Raw genomic sequence first — 19,499 nt, 5'->3', positions numbered from 1 at the left:
CCTCACGAGGTAAGCCAGCATCTCCAGTGAGCTCCATGGTCCCTGCCTGTGTGAGATGTCAACAGCAAGGGTTCCAGGGTCAAATAAATTTGGGTAACATTCATATTATACCCCACTCCCCTTATCCTTGGGAAGGTCACAGTGCGTAATTATTGAAGGCTCTGAGATGTCTCCACACTTGACCTGGTTAGCTTTGCATTTCCCAAACTTACTTGACCACAGAACCCATTTCTCAAGGAGCATCTGTTAACCCCAAGGAACTAGTTTCTACACAACACACTTTAGGGGACACAGGAATAAGTGACTTGATTGGTTGTTCTTACTGACTAGAGACCAATTATTATGGATAATTTTCATTTAGAAGACCTGATATTAAGCTACTTTTTTTTTTTACTGCAAATACTGACATAACCAATTATCTATTGAAGGCAATAAACTAGAGTTTCTGGTAATAAAACTACAATTTAAGCACATAGAAGGACACATGTTCTATGTAATAAATCATCCAAAAATAACTTCAGATTGTGAAGATATGAATTACAAAAAGGGAGCCAATACTATGTTCGCCCATTTTTTCTTTTTTCTGTTTCCCCCTTTTTGTTGTTGCTGTTCTGTACCTTGCTTTGTTTCACTTAACACATCTTGGAGATTATTCCGTATCAACAGAAACCATCTTCGTTTCTTTTTAGGGCTGCACAGAATATTGTCATAGAGGGAACATAGTTTGTTTCACCTGCTCTCTATGAATGAACATTTACCTTTAGTCTTTTCTGTTGCAACCAGTGCTGCAATAAATAACCTTATACATACATTATTTTCACACGGGAGTATGTCTGTAGGAAGATTACTACATGTGGAATTGCTGGAGTATATTGATGATATCCTCAAATTGCCTTTGTCGGGATTGAGTGTGTACATTCCCCCACAGGCTCTCCAAATGATCATGCTTTGACCTTTGCAATCCGAAAGGTGAAAAATGGTATCTTAGTATAGTTTTACTTTATGTTTCTTTTATGATGAGTGAGGATAAATATGCTTTTTACTATGTGTAAGAGACATTAATTTTTCCTTTTTCCATTAACTCTGTTTATATCTTTGCCCATTTTTCTATTGAGCTTTCATTTTTTTCCTTTTAAATACTAGAAAGATTTATATATCACTTGTGGTCTGGGATCTGAATAACAGATATTTTTCCCTATTAATTTTTAGTTTGACCTTGCTTATTGTGATTTTTTTTTACCATGCAAACTTTTTTTACTTTAACGTAAAGTTTATCATTTAAAATTTTTATGGCTCCTAGGTTACAATTTGATAGCCTATCACCACTTTAAGATTATAATAGAATCCTCCCATTGTCTCTTCTAGGATATATAGATTTATAAATATATTTATAATGTGAACATATTAAAATATAACATATCATATAAACACATAAACAATAAATATGTAAATAATACAAATGGCTAGATTTATATTTATATATAACATATAAATAATATTAAGTACATTGTTAAGATATATAATATTATGTTTATGTAAATATTATTCCATTTAGAATTTATCCCCATGACAAGATGAGCTATAACTTGTATTTTTTCTACATGGCTACTCAGTTGTTCCAGTTCCAGTTGTGAATAATTTATCTTTACTAAATTCCTATGTCCTAAGTCCTATTTCTGGACTTTCTATTTTGTGCCATTTATGTATCTCTCTATACTCTTGCACAAGTTCTATACTATTTTAAATATTTTAGCTCTATATGTGTTTTAATAGCTAATAGAGCTAGACTCCACTCCCTTTAGATTTTTTTCTGGCTAGGCTTTATGTTTACTTTTTCCTTGTAAATTTTAGGATCAGCTAAGTTCCAATTTTTAAAAAATCCTCTTGCTATTTTTATTGGGATTGCATTAAATTTACAGACTGACTTAAGAGGAAGTGCCAATTTTATGATGAATCTTTCTAGCCGAGAATGCGGGCCGCCTTTTTTTTTTTTTTTTTTTTTGTGGTACGCGGGCCTCTCACTGCTGTGGCCTCTCCAGTTGCGGAGCACAGGCTCCGGATGCGCAGGCTCAGCAGCCATGGCTCACGGGCCCAGACGCTCCGCGGCATGTGGGATCTTCCCAGACCGGGGCACGAACCCGTGTCCTCTGCATCGGCAGGCGGACTCTCAACCACTGCGCCACCAGGGAAGCCCGGGCCGCCTTTTAAATGGAGTAAGTGATTGTCTACGCCTCTCCAGGCAGGATGGTGTCCTGGATGGATGACTAACTAACTCCAGGATGGAGTCAGCTCTAAGGGTGAACAGCCGGTGGAGGACAGACCACACTAGTCAGAGAAGTCTTGAACACTGTTGGACATAAACGGCGTGGCTGGAAGCCTCTGTAATCAAATGAGGAAGCATAACCATCCCTCCCAGGAGAGAGCCCTGATGTGAGTCGGAGGCAGCTGTCAGGATTCTAGAACTGGGTCGTGTACAGATGCCACCTTGAAGGAACAGTGCCTGTGGCCAAGGGACATAGCTCGAGCCAAGCTCACAAAGAAGGAGCCAGGGAAGAAATACACTAATCTCACTTTCCTCCCTCCCTCTGGTCTTTAGGGCTCCCCGCTGGCCAAACCCTCCCAGCACCCAGAGGCCCCGGGAGCCCACAGTTTCATCCACCGAGGTCAGCTCTGGGGCAGAGGGCAGGATGGAAAAGGGTGTAGGCTGGATGTGGGGAGGCAACCAGAAGGTACCCATCCTCACCTCCAGCTCACACAGTCCGGCACTGAGGCCCCCAAGACAGTTGTTTCTGCTCTGAGATAAATGGAGTAAATAAAGACCAGAAGGTTATCACCTCCTTCTGCTCTTCTAAAAGGACTTTGTACCTGGGCAGGAAGGCTAAAATCATGTAACAACTGGAAAACCCACCAGGAAGGGCCGGCCGGAGTTTCGTGGTGCACCGTTCAGTGACACATCCCCTGAGCGGTCTGGGCGGCCACCCCCACCCCTGCCAAAATATCTTCCTGTGGGGCTGGAGAGCAGAGCCAGACAGACAGACAAGTGAGCACGAGGAAGAAATATCTGCTGAAGTCCAGAGTCTCTTATAGATACACAAGTTAAACACCCGTAGAAAACTACACACCCGATCTTTCTTTTCCAAGCCCCATCCAGGTGGCAACATTCCAGGAGAGGCCTCGGTCGCTGGCAGGTGCCCTCTCAAACCAGTTTGCACCACAAGTGGTCTGGAGCCTCAGAGGTCAACGGGTTGTCTTGCCTGGCCCGTAGCAGCTGGTCTGGTTTTTATCCAGACCAGGATGTGACTGACCCAAACAGGCTGTGCCAGGAGGAGACTCCGGTGACTTCTCCAACCAGGTCACCTCTACAGAAGCAGATCACCGTGGGATTACCCGGAGGAGACGGGTTTTCGTAAATCCTTTTAGGGAGGGTAGATGCTGACCTTGGTGGGGAGAACCCTCAGCCCGGAGGAGTGGCACTGTGTGAGGCCACAGCTAACGAGGGTGTAGAACAGGTTTCCACGTGGGGAGAAAACCCTCAGGCGGACGTGGCCATCCAGGCGGAGCCGAGCAGGAAGCTAGAGAGAAAAACACTGTGCAGCCCAAACACTGAAACATAATGGAGTCACCTCTCAAGGACAAAAGCCCCCTTTTGTGAACTGGGTGAATTAGAAATTGACACCTACTTGTAAAGGAGACTGTTCAGATTATACATTCAAAGCATGTGCTTTGCTCAGGCAGATCTGACAGCCACTCATGAGCTGGGACCTTGGGGTGAGCCACCCAGTCTCCTTACAGAGGGTGGTAATAGTACCCACCTACCCCAAATTGTTTTGTGGCGAGGAAATGAGATAACTTCGTGATACTTTCGACTGAAAAAAACCGCACAACCTAAAAGTTGCGAGTTACGTTTTATTCGGGGACCTAACTGGGGACTATAGCCTGGGAGACAGCCTCCCTGGTAGCTCTGAGGGACTGTTCCAAAGAGGTAAGGGAGAAGCAAGATATAGAGGAGTTTTTACTGAAAAAAATCAGTGGACATCAAAAGATTACTGCTGATCACAAAAAAACAGACATCTCAAGTTAATGATTTTAGTGTTTTTCTATGTATGGGAGGATCCAAGAGTCTGGGCTCACTGAAATAATTCCCTAGATATGCATCTTAACTATCTAGGACCAGTTTTTCTCCATCCTGAATCCCCTCAGGGTGCACTGTTTGGGTGGCTACCGTGGCTGATGGCTTGATGGCAGCAACATTGTTGTTTCCTGGAATGACAGGCAACATTTTGTTGTTGTTGTTTGCAATGCATGTAAAGCATTTTAGCACAGGGCCTGGCACACAGTAAGTCTCTGTGAGTGTAAATTGCGATAACCGTTGTCTTCAGATCTTGTTACTGAGAAAGCTTATATGAGCAGATATTAAATAAACTTTAAAAATGGGCTCTACATAAGGGAGCTTTCAAACTTAGTTAAAAATATTTTGCTGCATGGGGTGAGGGAGAAAGTTAAGAAATCAGAATAATAAAATAGGATTTTAAATGCTTCCACCTTATTAGAAATCAAGATGTTCTTCTAAGTGGCTCTCAGTCTCCCTCAACTCCAGAATTTGGAGACCTGATAAAAAAAAAACTTTGAACCTTTGACTGTAAAATGCATCTAACTCTTGTTTCTTCTTGCTTGTGCTGTGATCTTAGTGCCAGGGTCTTGGCTGTGCAGTGACAGGCCATCCTCCTGTTGCTGTAAGGAATTGCATTGCACTGAATGGGTGATGTTTTAATATTTCTGAGCCAAGGATATTGAGGTATTAAGATACAATATAGGATTTCAGGAAGCTGCCAGCTTGTTACCCCTTAGTTTTAAATTTGAATTGCAGTTGGATTTTCCTAGTTAGAAGTGGGGTCTTTCCCTAGTTAGAAGAATCAGATACTCTTAACCAAAGGAAATCTTCAGCAAACAAAACCCAGGATTTGGATTCAGAGGATTTACATGTTAAGACCTGCTAACTGTGTAGAACACAGACTTCCTGAGCTTCATCCAAAAAAGGTGATAATAATTAGGATAATCATCTCATAAGATTTCTGTAAGGATCAAATAAAATGTGGACCATGTTCTTTGTAAATTGCAGAGTATTATATACAATGTTAACTGCTTGTTATTTCTTTCATTCCTTCTGGTGGAAGGAGCACAGACCAGAAGTCAAGAGTCTAGATTCCTGTCCCTGCTTTGCCCTTTCCAGGACCTGTGACCTCAAGAAAGTAACTTGATTCTCTGACCAGGGATTGAACCTGGGCCCCAGCAGTGAACGTGCAGAGTCCTAACCACTGGACCACCAGGGAATTCCCTTTTTTTTTTGTAACTTAATCTCTAAAAGGTACAGTTTTGTCCTCTAGGAGACATTCTAGGATTATGAATCCTTTCAGAGGAAACACGTTAGATTGGAATAGGAAGGGATGAAGAAAGCAGTCCTCTCTGAAGGGCAGGGGGAGATGAGGCCTTGCTCCTCCCAGGGTGACCAGGAAAAATACTGCTGGGACGTGAAGGAAAAAAAAACAGGGAGCCATGAAACGTGGCCACTGATTTCTGGGATGTCGCAAGAACGTCCAGGTCTGGTGGTGAGCGGTAATCTGAGACATATGTACGGTCAGCACTGACCTAGACGTATGACCCACAAAAAGAAAAAAAAAAAAAAGGAAAAGCATCACTACCTGAATTCAGTCACTGTCCCACAAATAGCAGCACAGTCAGCTGTGACCTCCAACACTAAAAAGCAATCAACAGGTCCTGCAGACACACACTCGTGTGATGCCTACACACATGCACAAGGTAAAGGCACCGACTCTTGGTACCAAGGGAAACAGAACCAGGAGGGCGTTAGAATGGCCCCCCCAGAGTCAGACAGACTGGGCAGCTCTTCTGAGGATTTGACAGAAGAGCTATAGGAACCATGGGAATAACTGGTTTCAGGACAAATGTCACTGAAGTTCCTACACTTCGGCCCACTTTATCCACAAGCCCGTCTGCCTCCATGTATTGACAGACCCAAGTCATTTTCCAAGATTCCTAGAAAATCTCAAATAACCTCAAGGAAAATAAGAATCACAGTCATCTCCAGGTTCTCAAAGAAGGACTAAAGTCAGGAGAAGGTCTGAAGTCGGAGGAAGGGGAATAGATTGAAAAGGAGCATCTCGTGACTCGAGGAGCAGCTGTCACTTGGTGTAGTCATCCTCCAGGGCAGACAGTATGATAAGGTCTAAGTGAGGGAGGGGTGGGTGCTCAGAAAAGGCCTGAATGTCGTCTGTTTCAATGACAGTCTGGTTCCTACAAGGCGGCATATGGAATCAAGCCGGGAAAAGCTCCTCTACGTAGATTTCCATCCTCACCAACCAGGGGCTCCTTCCCCAGGGCCAGTGCTTAAAACCCTCACTGCCAAGTTTCTCTGCAAGCTCCTATTCTCACTGTGTCAAAGAGTCTCTAGTGTGGTTTATATAAAGATCTAGTTGACCCAAAAGGTTGTCTCTGAGATCTGACCAACACCACACCTTTTAAACTCTTCCGTGCAGTGTTTTGCTGTTGGCAGTGCACTTAACCTCCTAAGACTTGTCATCCTCAGCTTTAACATGGAGATGGTCATAGCACCATCCTCATAGAGCTGTTGTGAGCAATAAATGAAATGATGAACCTGCAGCTCCTAGAACAGTGGCTGGCACATAGGAAGGCCTCATCAGTAATGGCTATCGCCCAAGCTCCCCTAGCAGTCAAGAGGCAGGAACTGGTAGCCCCGGCTAATGGGTCAGGAAATAGGGACATGATCAGTTCTTGGAACTGAGAAGTCCAAGGCAGGTGTGGCTTCAGGTACAGCTTGATACAGGGACTCAAGTGATGACATCAGGACATGGTTTCTCTCTCTCCAGCTCTCAGCCCCTCTTCCTCTGAGTTGGCTGCAAGACGGCTTCGGCAGTAGGCCGCCCCTCATTGTAGAGCCAATGCAGTAGAAGAGGGCACCTGTCCACTCTCTCTGAAGCCCCAGGAGTGGTCTCCTCATCCCTCCCTGGCTCTGGCTGGGTTGCAGAACCTTCCCCAAGCGAACCATTGAAGCCAGAGAACATACAGCCTAGCTTGCTGCAGATCCACCTCTGGAATTGGGGGCAGGGCCAGCGCTACCCAAACCTCTCAGGCAGGGAGGAGGCAGGGAGACTTGCTCCCCGGAGGGTCACTGGTGGCGCCAGGAGGGAAGAGATGGCTGCTGAGTGGAAAACTGCGGTGAACCCACAGCGGCCTCCCAACCTAAGGAGCAAAGGGATTTAACTTCCTTTGGCTACTGACTGGCTGGTTAGGGAGAGGTGTGCTTCCACTTCCCACAGGGCCAGCTTGAGCACCTAGAGGCCTCAGAGCTGTTCCCCCGTCATTGCTAAGTGTTAGCAGGTCAGTCGGTTCAGCAACTCTCAGGACACCAACTAGTCCACAGAATTCAAAGATTGCGGTGAACTTCAGTAACACTCTTTAAAAAGAGTTGACATTAAAAAAAAAATTTTTTTTACTTATTTATTTTCATTTATTTATTTTTGGCTGTGTTGGGTCTTCTTTGCCGCGCACGGGCTTTCTCTAGCTGCGGCAAGCGGGGGCTGCTCTTCATTGCGGTGCGTGGGCTTCTCATTGCAGTGGCTTCTCTTGTTGCGGAGCACGGGCTCCAGTAGTTGTGACACACAGGCTCAGTAGTTGTGGCGCATGGGCTTAGTTGCTCCGCGGCATGTGGGATCTTCCTGGACCGGGGCTCAAGCCCCTGCATTGGCAGACGGATTCTTAACCACTGCGCCACCAGGGAAGTCCTTCAGTAACACTTTTAATAGACCTGCCAATTAATAAAAATAAACCCAGCCATGGAAATCAAACTCATCTGAGGCTATTTCCTACTCTTGTCATGGGAAATTGTAGGAAAGTGCACATTCCTTAAGAATGGAGTAGACCTCCTCATCCTCGTCCCAGAACGCCCCCATCAGTCAGGCCTTTCATCTCATGGCAAACATGACCCCTCCCCGCTACCAGCTTGCTCTGACCACCTGAAATGGGTGTGTGCTTTACACACATGCTCTCGTCACGCCTCCCAGTTACTCACGTGTCACAGAAGAGGGCACCGAGGCTAAGGGGAGGCCAGGCTGCCAGACAGCTGACCATCTGACTGTCCCCATCCTTGACTCCCACGTGTGGTACCCACACACCTGCCCAGAGGTGTTCCTCGCCCGTCCTCAGGGAGATAGCCCAGGGTGCCTTCTCAGACTCGGGCTCTTGCATTTGTGTCCGTGGGGCTGCCTGCCGGTGTCTTCTTCCTCTCCCTCAAACTCGCCCACTTTTACACCCTGTGTTGTCAGAAGCCTCTGCTGCTGAGTTGGAGTCCTCACTCCACACATGCTCGCTGCCATGCACCTTCGGTGGACCAGGCACGGAGCCGGCTGTGAGGACACGGTCCAGCCATCACAGGGTTCTGGGTCCTTCAGGGAATGCATTCTCCCATCTCAACTATCACAGCAAAAACATTTCTCCCTCAGCATTGCCTCAAAGCATCACCCCAGCCCTCCTCCATAGCCCTCATGTGAGGACCGGGGGGAACATCTGTGCCGGGCTCGCCTTAGGCCTCAAGTGCCAGAGGTGGGCACAAGAGGTTTAACATCCTCCCAGCACTGAGACCTCTCTGATGAGAGCTCCTCACACTGTGTTCACAGGTGACTGCTGGCTGCTGGCAGCCATTGCCTCCCTCACCTTGAATGAAGAAATCCTGGCTCGAGTCGTCCCCTTGGACCAGAGCTTCCAGGAGAACTACGCGGGGATCTTCCACTTCCAGGTAACTTAAGAGTTGGCTCGAGCTTCTCCCGAGCAGGTCCTGAGGGCTAGGAGCAGGTGCTGGGGACCAGGCACAGTACTGTTCTACGAAGGACACTGAGAGACAGCAGGAAGCTGCCTGGCCTGTCATCGCCCTGGGACCCTGTAAGGACGGCGATGCGGAGGAGGGCGGTAGGGCAGGGCACTCCGGAAGTAATTCCCCCATTTCTTTAAGAAAGTTGACTATTTGGGGTCTGAGACAAAATGTTAAGGCACCGCTCGCTGTCCTCGTTTTACGCCGGTAAAGGAGAAATAGTATTTTGAAAAGCATAAGGCACAGGGCAGAGTGCTGGAGGGGCAGGCGTGGCCTGGGAGGGACGGGCAGGTGCCTCTGCGCTCAGTTTCTCAGCGAGGTTGTACCTGCAGGAGGAGGACTAGAGGGGAGCGTCTCCTCGGGGATGCGATGGGCTTGGGGAACCCGTGGCGAGGGGCCGGGCAGGGAGGAGCCAGCTGTGGCTGAGGCTCACGACCCCTGCACGCTGCCGCCCCCTCCCGCTCCCGCAGTTCTGGCAGTACGGCGAATGGGTGGAGGTGGTGGTGGACGACAGGCTGCCCACCAAGGACGGGGAGCTGCTGTTCGTGCACTCGGCAGAGGGCAGCGAGTTCTGGAGCGCGCTGCTGGAGAAGGCCTACGCCAAGTAAGTGCCTGCCGTGCCCGGCCCCCGGCAGCCCACCCCCAGCGGCCCTGCGTTCTGGGAAGCAACACGGGACTTAGTCGAGGGCTGTCCTGAAGAGAAGTCCTCTCGTACAGAAGGACTACTTTGGACAAAATAGGGCTCTCAATTCTAGGAGATAACGCGCCCAGCTATTGCCATTTTTAACCAAATGCACAGGAACGAGTCATGGTACTGATCGTGCTGGCCTTGAGAGGGACCTCTGCTTCCTTGGCAGGTCATGTTACATTTTTGTCAGCTAAATACAGCAAAGAGTTGCTGCCCGTGGGCAAAACTATCCATTGCAGAGGTATGAAAAGGATGCAGACTTGCCCACAATACAGAATACGCTGAGTAAAACTGGTTTCCCCTAGCCCTCCCAGCCGGGCCCCCGACCCCCCAGGCTGCCCGGAGTCGAGCTTGTCCAGCGCTCAGCACTGCCCATTCTCAGCGGGACGCCCACGTCGGCCCCCCTCCAGAGCGGCCTGGTCCTGGCCCTGCTGCCTGGGCTCCCTCTGGGAAAATGACCGGCTCTCAGGGATCGGGAGGATTTCTGTTCCTTCCGGCCGCTGCCGGGGAGGAGGGCCAGGAGTCACACACCCAGCTGTGAGAACCTGGGGCCTGAGGTGCTACCAAGTCTTATGCTCTAATAGTAGAGTTGGGGAAGCCAAAGGGCGCCAACATCGCCGTGGGGGGAGCCCAGCCCCTCCTACACAGCACAGGGAAGCTGCTTTCATTACTGAACTGTTTTCTTTTAAGCTATAAATGCCAAACAGCCAACTTAGCAGACCTCCCCTTTCCTGCCAGGATGTAGAAAGAATCAATACAAGGAGGTTGGGCCAGATAAACACCGAGGTCCTTCCAACTCTAAGGTTCTGTGAGATTTTCCCAAAAACTTCACAAAGTACCAGGCAGTGGTAGCTGTGGCGACAGTCACTTGCCCTCGTGGGCACCCCGGGGTGGAGACAAACCAAGGAAAGACCCTGAGCACAGGGTCCCTGGAGCATCCAACAAAAGAGGCATGGGGGGAGGGGCACTTTGAGAAGCAGAAGTGTCAGCACCAGGTGGCAGCGGCGTCTGTCCCCTTCCTGCAGGCTCAATGGGTGTTACGAAGCACTCTCTGGGGGTGCCACCACTGAGGGCTTCGAGGACTTCACCGGAGGCATCGCCGAGTGGTATGAGTTAAGGAAGGCCCCTCCCAACCTGTTCAAGATCATCCAGAAGGCTCTGCAGAAAGGCTCTCTCCTTGGCTGCTCCATCGATGTAAGTCCAGGCCTCCCTCCCTGGCCGCACCCCGATCTGCTCTAGCTGAAGCGAGCCTCCTCCAACAGTGACCAAAGAGACCCACTGCCCTCATTCCCCACATGGTTGGCGCATCTTTTGTCCACCATACTGCACATCACCTGGAGCCCAGGGGTGGCTAGGCAACCACCAGGCTGGCTGGGGTACAGCTGCTGGGGCGATGGTGACTCCACCCTTTCCTTCTCCAGCCTGCTTACAACCCTCAGCCTCCTTTGACTCACCACCCCGGACCACAGCTTCCCTGAGAGTCCCCTGCCCTCTGCTGGGCCCAAGGCAGGACCACTCCAGACACCTTCCGCCCCACCTGCAGGGCCTATGACCGGAGGGAGCCCAGCAGCCTTCCCTCCAGTGCTGCAGGGTTAGGGGGCCCGTGGCAAGACTTCAGAAGGCACAGGAAGGAACCATTCCCACGTGCCACCCTTGCTGGCAAACGTCAGCAGAGGAAGGGAGGTGGGCACAACCCCTGTCCCCAAGGAGCCTCCAGGCTTTGCCTGTGCCCGGCACCGGAGCCCTGTCCTAGCTCTGGTCCCTGTGGGGACAGGGGTAAGACGTCTGGCTCTGGGGGCCCAAGTCTCTGTCTGACTCTAGGCAGGGATTCTCAGACCTTCTCTGCAAACCATGTTTGCATGGCAGAGACCTTTGCTACTCCCACGCAGCCCTTCTCACTGACCCAGACAGAAATAACAACCTCCGTCAGAACAGATGGGGGAAGGAATGACTGGGGAAGTTCTAGTAGAACTGAAGCCAATGCTGAAGTCAGGCAGACACGAAGGACTGTCCTAGTGTAAACCCCGCAGCGGGCGGGGCAGCCCTCGCAGTTTCAGGGGACTCAGCGCACCTGGGCCGCCGATGCCGTCCAGGTGTGTGTCCTGAGTCCCCTCCACGGTGCGCCCTTTCCTGCGTGAATTTGCGACCGCGCCGGGCACACACATGAGTGCAAGTGCCGCTCTCCCAGAGGGCTGCCCTCAGCCTCTTCTCTGCTTGTGAATAGCCGGTCAGCGCCTCAGAGAAGTAGTAGGAGGGCCTCCAGGGGGGAGCGGGAGCCCTCCACCCGGGCCGAGGCCCTGCTGAGCCCTGAGCGACGGAGGGAGGGAGGGAGGGAGGAGGCGGGATGCGGCGGCCGGGCTGGGACTGATTCTCCCGCATTTCCAGATCACCAGTGCTGCAGACTCGGAGGCCATCACCTTCCAGAAGCTGGTGAAGGGGCACGCGTACTCGGTCACTGGCGCCGAGGAGGTAACGCCTGGCAGGCATTCTCAGGGGTCTTTCTCTTGCTCACACGATGGCGAAAGCATTTTCGCTGCTTGCTGAGGGTGGAGCCCGCGTTCCCCAGTCCTCGCTGAAATTCAGGGCCAAGGGGATGGGCCGGCCCTCCCCAGCCCCTGCCGGCCGCGCGCTGCCCTCTGCTGGCCGCGGGTCGGTCCAGGCCCTCTGTGCCACTGAGTTGCAGAATTGTCTCGCTTTTCTGGACCAGCTCAGATAATACAGCAACACTGCGCCTGTGTCGTGTTCCGTCCTCTTCAAAGTGCTTTCACATTTGATCTCAGAGAAGCCTTGGTGCCCCAGTTACTGTAGTGGTCAAACCTGACGCTGCCTCTTGCCAGCTGTGTGGCCTTGGGCAGTTATTTAAACTCTCTTCTGCCCCCTAGTTTCCTCAAATTTAAATTAGAAACAGTAATAATAATATCCATTGTAGGGACTTCCCTGGTGGCGCAGTGGTTAAGAATCCGCCTGCCAGTGCAGGGAACACGGGTTTGAGCCCTGGTCCGGGAAGATCCCACATGCTGCGGAGCAACTAAGCCCATGTGCCACACAACTACTGAGCCTGCACTCTAGAGCCCGTGAGCCACAACTACTGAGCCCACGTGCCACAACTACTGAAGCCTGCACGCCTAGAGCCCGTGCTCCACAACAAGAGAAGCCACTGCAATGAGAAGCCTGCACACAGCAACGAAGACCGAACGCAGCCAAAAATTAATTAATTAATTAATTTTTTAAAAATCCATTGCAGGTTGTTGAGGTGATTCAAACAAGTTAATATATGTAAAGCACTCAGACTGTACCTGACACATTGTGTCTAAGTGGGTCGCTGTCCTGGATTTTGCTGGGGGGGTTTTTTGTTTTTTTTTTTATACTATAAATACTATTAGGTAGCCACCATCCACTGTTAATTACAAAACCCAGACTAGATCCCAGGTCTTCTGACATGTGCAGTGCTCTCTCTCTCTCTCGTTTTTTTTTTAACACCCCCGCATATATGTTTTTATTTTGAAAAATTTCAAGTCTACAGAAAATTTGACAGAACAGTATAATAAACATCCAAATGCTATTTTTCCAGATTCAACAGCGGTTGAAATTTTCCACATCTGTTCTGTCTCTATGTATGTGTACTTTCTTTCTGAGCCATTTGCAAGTAAATTGCAGATGTCACGACAGACACTTCGCTCCTGAATACTTCAGCATTTATCTCCTACCCATAAGGACACTCTCTTACATAATCCCAGTACTATTTTCATGCTGAAGAAATAAACATTAATTCAATAACATGAAACATTTTCCCAGTTGCTCCAAAATGTCCTTTATAGTACCCTCAATGTCCCCAGTCCAGGGTTTAATCAAGATTCATGCACTGCATTTGCTTGTCATCACCAGTGTTCATCTGATGGAGCTCCTGTGACAAAAGTACATCCTATTATAGTTAGTTAAACTAAAGTTCAGAGGTGACGTGTCAACGCAGAGTCTAGAACAAGCACATCTGTGCCTCAGACTCAGGGTAGAGGTTAAAGAGCCCTGGTTCTTGGGGCTTCCCTGGTGGCGCAGTGGTTGAGAGTCCGCCTGCCGATGCAGGGGACGCGGGTTCGTGCCCCGGTCCGGGAAGATCCCACATGCCGCGGAGCGGCTGGGCCCGTGAGCCATGGCCGCTGAGCCTGCACGTCCAGAGCCTGTGCTCCGCAGCGGGAGAGGCCACAGCAATGAGAGGCCCATGTACTGAAAAAAAAAAAAAAAATAGAGCCCTGGTTCTCCAAGGGCCAGACCCTGGGAGCTGCCAAAGCTGAGCAGCCACTTGGGTCTGGGAGTCAAGGCCCTCTCCTTTTTGCGATCCCCCTTATTACGTGGACTTGACGACTCCCGCCCTTGGCTCATGGAGAGAAAGGGGCTTTGGGCCGGAGAACCTCCAGGCCTGGCTTGAACTCAACATCTCTCTCTTCTCCTTCACCCATCCCTGCTGCAGGTGGAAAGCAGAGGAAGCCTGCAGAAGCTGATCCGCATCCGGAATCCCTGGGGAGAGGTGGAGTGGACCGGGCAGTGGAACGACAAGTGAGGAGCGCAGGGTCGGGAGCCGGCGTCGGGGCACTCTTTCCAGGGGTCTCTGGGGAGCTGAGGGAGGGGGGCCTGGTAGCCGTGCTAAGAATAAATCCCCGAGAGCACAGGCCACCCCAAGCGGGACCCCTGGGGCTGGTGGCCCTCTAGGCTCTTAACCAGTGCACTCCAGCCATCTGTGGGCCTTTACAAGGCCCAGGGCTCCTGGGACGCTCATCCTTTCATCACCTCGTGGTTCCTCCCTTCCCTAGCTCGGCGTCACCTTGCTGTTGGATCTTCAGGGAAAAAATACACCCTTCCTCCCCTAAGCACTCGTTCTATCCCAAGGATGTAAACTTTGTGCCTGTGACCAGAGAGAAGTCCTTCTGTTGGTGTCCAGGGTTCCTGGTAGGCCTGTTAGACCTTCGACTCTCTCGGGTGAACTCCGTGAGCCCCTCTCCTGGTCTTCCTCTGCTCCCTCCTCCACAGCCCAGCACCCACAGGTCTTCACCTTTTCCCTGGCAGCCTCTGCCATGGCACAGAGACGCCCGCCAGGGCCTGCAGGTCAGCCGCAGAGGCCAAGATGAGCGCCCCTCCCCTACATCGAATTTCCAGTCGCCCCTTAAAAGAGCTGACAGGCCCGTCTCAGTTTGGGCCACTGATGCTACTTCATGTCTCTCTGATGGGCTGTGTTCATCTTCTGGACTCTTCCTTGCCACCATCTCCCAGGACACTGTATCCTCTCACCTTGCTGCCCGGCACCTCTCAGCCACCTGTGTGTTACTCCCCTCCCTTACTGGGGTCTGGGCCCGCAGGTGGGAGAGCACGTCCCCAGTCCTCAACTTTGGGGCATCTTGGGGAGAAGTCATCATCCCACACTAGTTTCTAATGCCTCTCCCATTGCTTGGTTTTCCAGCTGCCCAAACTGGAACACTATTGACCCAGAGGAGAGGGAAAGGCTGACCAGACGGCATGAAGATGGGGAATTCTGGTAAGATTCTTAGGCTTTAGGGAAAGAGGTGTCTGATCTTTACTAGAAAATGAGTGAGGTGATCGTGTTGAGGGAGCAGGGGCGTGGGATCCCGGTTTTGTTGTTGTTTTAAATTCACTGTAAGACCTTGGACAAAAAAAGTCTGGAACCTCTTCAATTTGTCCATCTCAGCAGTAGGGTTTCAAAGCTGAGCAGCTCAGCAGAGAAGGCTAAGAATTCCTGCAGGCATGTTCAGGTCCCAGGAGAAAAGAGGGGAGAGATGGGCCTTTCTCCCAACCAGTTCCTAGAGATTCATCCCGAGGCCTCAAGAAATGGGACCCTTGGAGAGTAGCAGTGGGCCCACGCGGCTGTGTCTGTGCTACTCTGGGACCACCTACGTCTGTACAGTACTGGCATTTTACCAAATGAGCAGCCGTATTTTGTCTCATGTGATACACATGGCCCCCATTTTTACAGATGAGAGTTGTGAGTTTCATAGAGGCTTAAGTAACTTGCTCAAGGTCACCTGGCTAGAAGATGGTAGCACCAGGGCTAGAATTGGCACCTTCCAGTGGCAGACCTGGTGGCCATGTGGCCCCGAGGTGCTGTCTCCTAGCAGCTCTGCCTGGCCCTGACTGGGTCCTAGTCTGGCCTTGGGCGGAAGGTCCAGGCTTATCAGTGTGTCCCTCCGGTAACCTGGGTGCTGCGTCCCTGCTTCTGCAGGATGTCTTTCAATGACTTCCTGAGGCACTATTCCCGCCTGGAGATCTGCAACCTGACCCCTGACACGCTGACCAGTGACACCTACAAGAAGTGGAAACTCACCAAGATGGATGGGAACTGGAGGCGGGGCTCCACCGCGGGCGGCTGCAGGAACTACCCGAGTGAGCACCCTGCCACCGCCCCGCCCCGGCGTGCTGCACCCCATCCTGGCCGCTCCTACCCCCCAGGACTCTCTGCCTCTTCTCCCTGAGTCTCCGCCTCAACACTCTTCTTGTCCCCTCAGCCCCTTGCCTTCTGCACTCACCTGCCTCCCTGCCCACGCAGAACCCAAGACGTGCTGTTTCTGTGATTCCTCTCCAGGCCCTAGATTCCCTGATGCTGCGGCCTCACCCACTGAGGCAGCGTTAATCCCACTTCATACCCACGGGCTACTTTATCCACACGAAGCCCACGCAGCCTAGCCCAGCAGGGGGACCTCACCCACTGGGCCTCTGCACATCCAGGCCCTGGTTGTTGCCTGGCAATCCTCTTGTGCCCAATTCACTCAGCAGATGTTGATGGGGTCCTGCTCAGATGGGGGCAAGGATTCCTCCTCTGGTTGATCCTTTGTTTATTCCCCTGAGTCTTCTGCCTTGATGGCCCAGTCCTCCCCTGCCCTCCCCCACTCAGAATTGTCCCGTCATGATGACATTTGCCAGTTATGGAACATACATTGGGTGCTAGGAACTGTGCCAAGTGATTTATTAATATATTACTCCACTTAATCCTCACAACAGCCTTCTGAGGCAGGCACTTTATTATCATCTCCATCTTTAAGATGAGGGGACTGAGGCTTGGAGAGGTTAAGTGACTTGCCCAAGGCCTCACAGCCTTGACTGTGCCTGGGATTTGAACCCAGGCAGTCTGACTGTGGAGTCAGTCTTTAAGTACTGCAGTGGCAAGTCATGGTCATATATTGATTCTCTTGTTACAGATGAGGAAACCGAGGCTCTCAGTGGCATACCTGGGCCACAGAGCAAGTAGTCAGACTGGGACTAGCAGATTGGTGCCTCTAGCTCTGGTGCTTTTTTTTTTTTTTTTTTTTTGGCTGCATTGGGTCTTTGTTGCTGTGTGCAGGCTTTCTCTAGTTGTGGCGAGTGGGGGCTACTCTTCATTGCGGTGCGCAGGCTTCTCATTGCAGTGGCTTCTCGTTGCGGAGCATGGGCTCTAGGCATGCGGGCTTCAGTAGTTGTGGCACACGGGCTTCAGTAGTTGTGGCTCTAGAGCACAGGCTCAGTAGTTGTGGCGCTCGGGCTTAGTTGCTCTGAGGCATGTGAGATCTTCCCGGACCAGGGATCGAACCTGTGTCCCCTGCATTGGCAGGCAGATTCTTATCCATTGCGCCACCAGGGAAGCCCAGCTCCGGTGCTTTTAATCCTTCACCTCATGTATGCAGCCACCAAGCAAGTTCCAGAGGTGCTGGGATGGTCCTCTGCCTCAGATAAGACTATGTCTCCTACCCACTAGATCAGGGGTTGGCAGACTCTCTCTTAAGGGCCAGATAGTTGACACTTTTGGCTCTGTGGGCCATCTAGTCTCTATGGCAACTATTCAACTGTTGCTGTAGCCCGAAGGCAGCCATACTTAAATGAATAGATATGGCTGTGTTCTAATGAAACTTTATTTGTAAAAACAGGCATCCAGCAGCCCCTAGAGCCGTAGTTTGCCAAACCCTACACTAGATACCTTTATTTCCACAAGTAGAATGTTATTAGGTAAAGGAAGGAGATCACATTAATTATCCTTAAAGTGAATGAATCTCAGCTCCTTCCTGCAAATAGGTTTTGAAAGTTGGGAGGGCAGAGACACCATGGGAGTGGACAAGGGGACAGGCCCAGGAGGACGGGGACACAGAACAAGAGGCTGAGACTGGGCACAGGATGTTCCTGGCCCCTGGGTTCACTGAGGGGGGTGCAGACCTAGTCCCCAAGTCCCCCCAGCCAGGCCAGCTGGGCCATCTCTGACCCCCGAGTTAGAGCCTGGTGAGGGGAAGATACCACGGGGAACTATCACAGCTGAGCCAAAGGAGATCTGGGCCTCAGCTCTGACCACCCTGTTCCAGGATGAGGAATGCCTCCCAAGCCCGGCCAGCCTGAGGGCGAGTGAGAGAGAACTGCAAAGGGGAGTTTCTAATTTAGGTTCCCGTGAGGTTCAGACAGACCCCCAGCCCTCCGCTGCTCATGGCCTGTTCCCACCCGGACGGGCTGCCAGCCAGCCCTGGTCTCTGGTTCCTCTGCCCTGCCATCCCCCGCTGCCCATCCTCACCCCCCTCCCAGCAGCCTCCAACCCCTGCGACCAGCGCGGCCTCGTCCCCTCGTCCCCCCGTGCACACCTGTTCACGCTGGGCTGCCGCGTTCTGAGTCACTGACCCCCGCCCCTTGTGGCTGCAGATACCTTCTGGATGAACCCCCAGTACCTGATCAAGCTGGAGGAGGAGGACGAGGACCAGGAGGACGGGGAGAACGGCTGCACCTTCCTGGTGGGTCTCATCCAGAAGCACCGGCGGCGGCAGAGGAAGATGGGGGAGGACATGCACACCATTGGCTTCGGCATCTACGAGGTACGGGAGGGGCGTCCGCAGGGCTGGGGCTCCTCCTCCCCTTCCTCCTGGGCTCGTGTCAGCCCCTGCGACGAAGGCCAACCCCAGAGGCAGACCTGGAGATGGGACCCCAGGCTGGGAGCTTGGCCAAGGAAAAGCAAAGCCACGGGCCGGGCCAGTCTTACGAGACTCATGCAGGGAGGTCCCTGCAATTGGTCTGGGTCACCAGGAGCCTCCCCCACCCCGCTTCCCCTGCAGCCAGCTTCCAGCAAGTCCCGCTCTTTCCAATGGCCTCCGTGTCCCTTGTCACTTCCCCCAGGCCTGGCACTCGGGCTGGCCACCAGTCTCCGAAGAACAGAACAGATGTAAGACAAGGACAGAGTATGCCGGCCCGTGTCGGGAGCCGCTGTGAGGGCAGGCCTGAGCCAGCAGGTCCCGTCCCGCTAGGCAGAGCCCGTGCTCGGGGCAGGGGAGCGGCCGGCCCTCTGCTCCCACCAGGGCTCGGCCGGCTAGAGCCCCGCCCAGCACAGGCGCTCGCACTGCCCCCACGTCCTTTCATGCCGAACCAACTGCCCCAACACGCTGGGCCCGGTCCCCTACCCTCTCCCTTCTCCCGCACAGAGGAGAGCTGCTCCTGGCCTGGGGTGAGCAGTGGGAGAAGCGGGGTGCAAGGAAGGCTTCAGAGCCGCTCAAGTGGGGTGCACTTTGCTGTGATGGGTGGGCCACAGTGATGTGCTGGGACCGGCCCACTCTTCCCAGCCCGACATTCAGTGAGGTCATGTGGGCAGCCTGAAAATAGCCACAACAGGGAGGGGGCAGTATGTGCCGCATGGACATTAGCAAGTACTACACATCAGGTCTCCCACCGAACCCTGAGAGCCGGACTTCCAGCACGGCACGTAGGAGTCAGACACGGTGTCGGGGAGAAGGCTGTCTGCTCACTTCACTCAGCAGGGAAACGCGGCTGCCGCCCATGGGGCGGCGACCTGCCTGCTCACCCACCAACAGGTGGAGCTGGGCAAGCACCCTCATTTCTAAAAATGCACATAATTCCAAGCTTCTCAGTCTCTGAAGTAGGAGCTGAGGACTTCAGATCTGGGACAGA

At 51.9% G+C, this 19,499-nt stretch overlaps 1 protein-coding gene across 1 annotated transcript in view; it reads left to right on the top strand.

Moving 5' to 3' along the window:
- The window catches only part of CAPN2 (calpain 2), a gene marked incomplete at its 5' end in the record, with an annotated part of 54,323 nt that overhangs the window by 19,922 nt on the left and 14,902 nt on the right, over positions 1–19,499 (top strand). Inside the window, 8 exons of the mRNA XM_079697192.1 lie at positions 8,712–8,830; positions 9,373–9,506; positions 10,616–10,784; positions 11,976–12,059; positions 14,056–14,141; positions 15,040–15,114; positions 15,817–15,977; positions 18,246–18,415. Of these exons, the coding sequence (XP_079553318.1) occupies positions 8,712–8,830; positions 9,373–9,506; positions 10,616–10,784; positions 11,976–12,059; positions 14,056–14,141; positions 15,040–15,114; positions 15,817–15,977; positions 18,246–18,415 (998 nt within the window). The remainder of the gene's footprint in view (positions 1–8,711; positions 8,831–9,372; positions 9,507–10,615; positions 10,785–11,975; positions 12,060–14,055; positions 14,142–15,039; positions 15,115–15,816; positions 15,978–18,245; positions 18,416–19,499) is intronic.

The sequence above is a fragment of the Hyperoodon ampullatus genome (genome assembly GCF_949752795.1).
Source record: "Hyperoodon ampullatus genome assembly, chromosome: 2".
Lineage (NCBI taxonomy): Eukaryota > Metazoa > Chordata > Mammalia > Artiodactyla > Ziphiidae > Hyperoodon > Hyperoodon ampullatus.
Note: the sequence above shows the minus strand (reverse complement) of the source record. Positions and strands in the feature narration are given on the sequence as shown.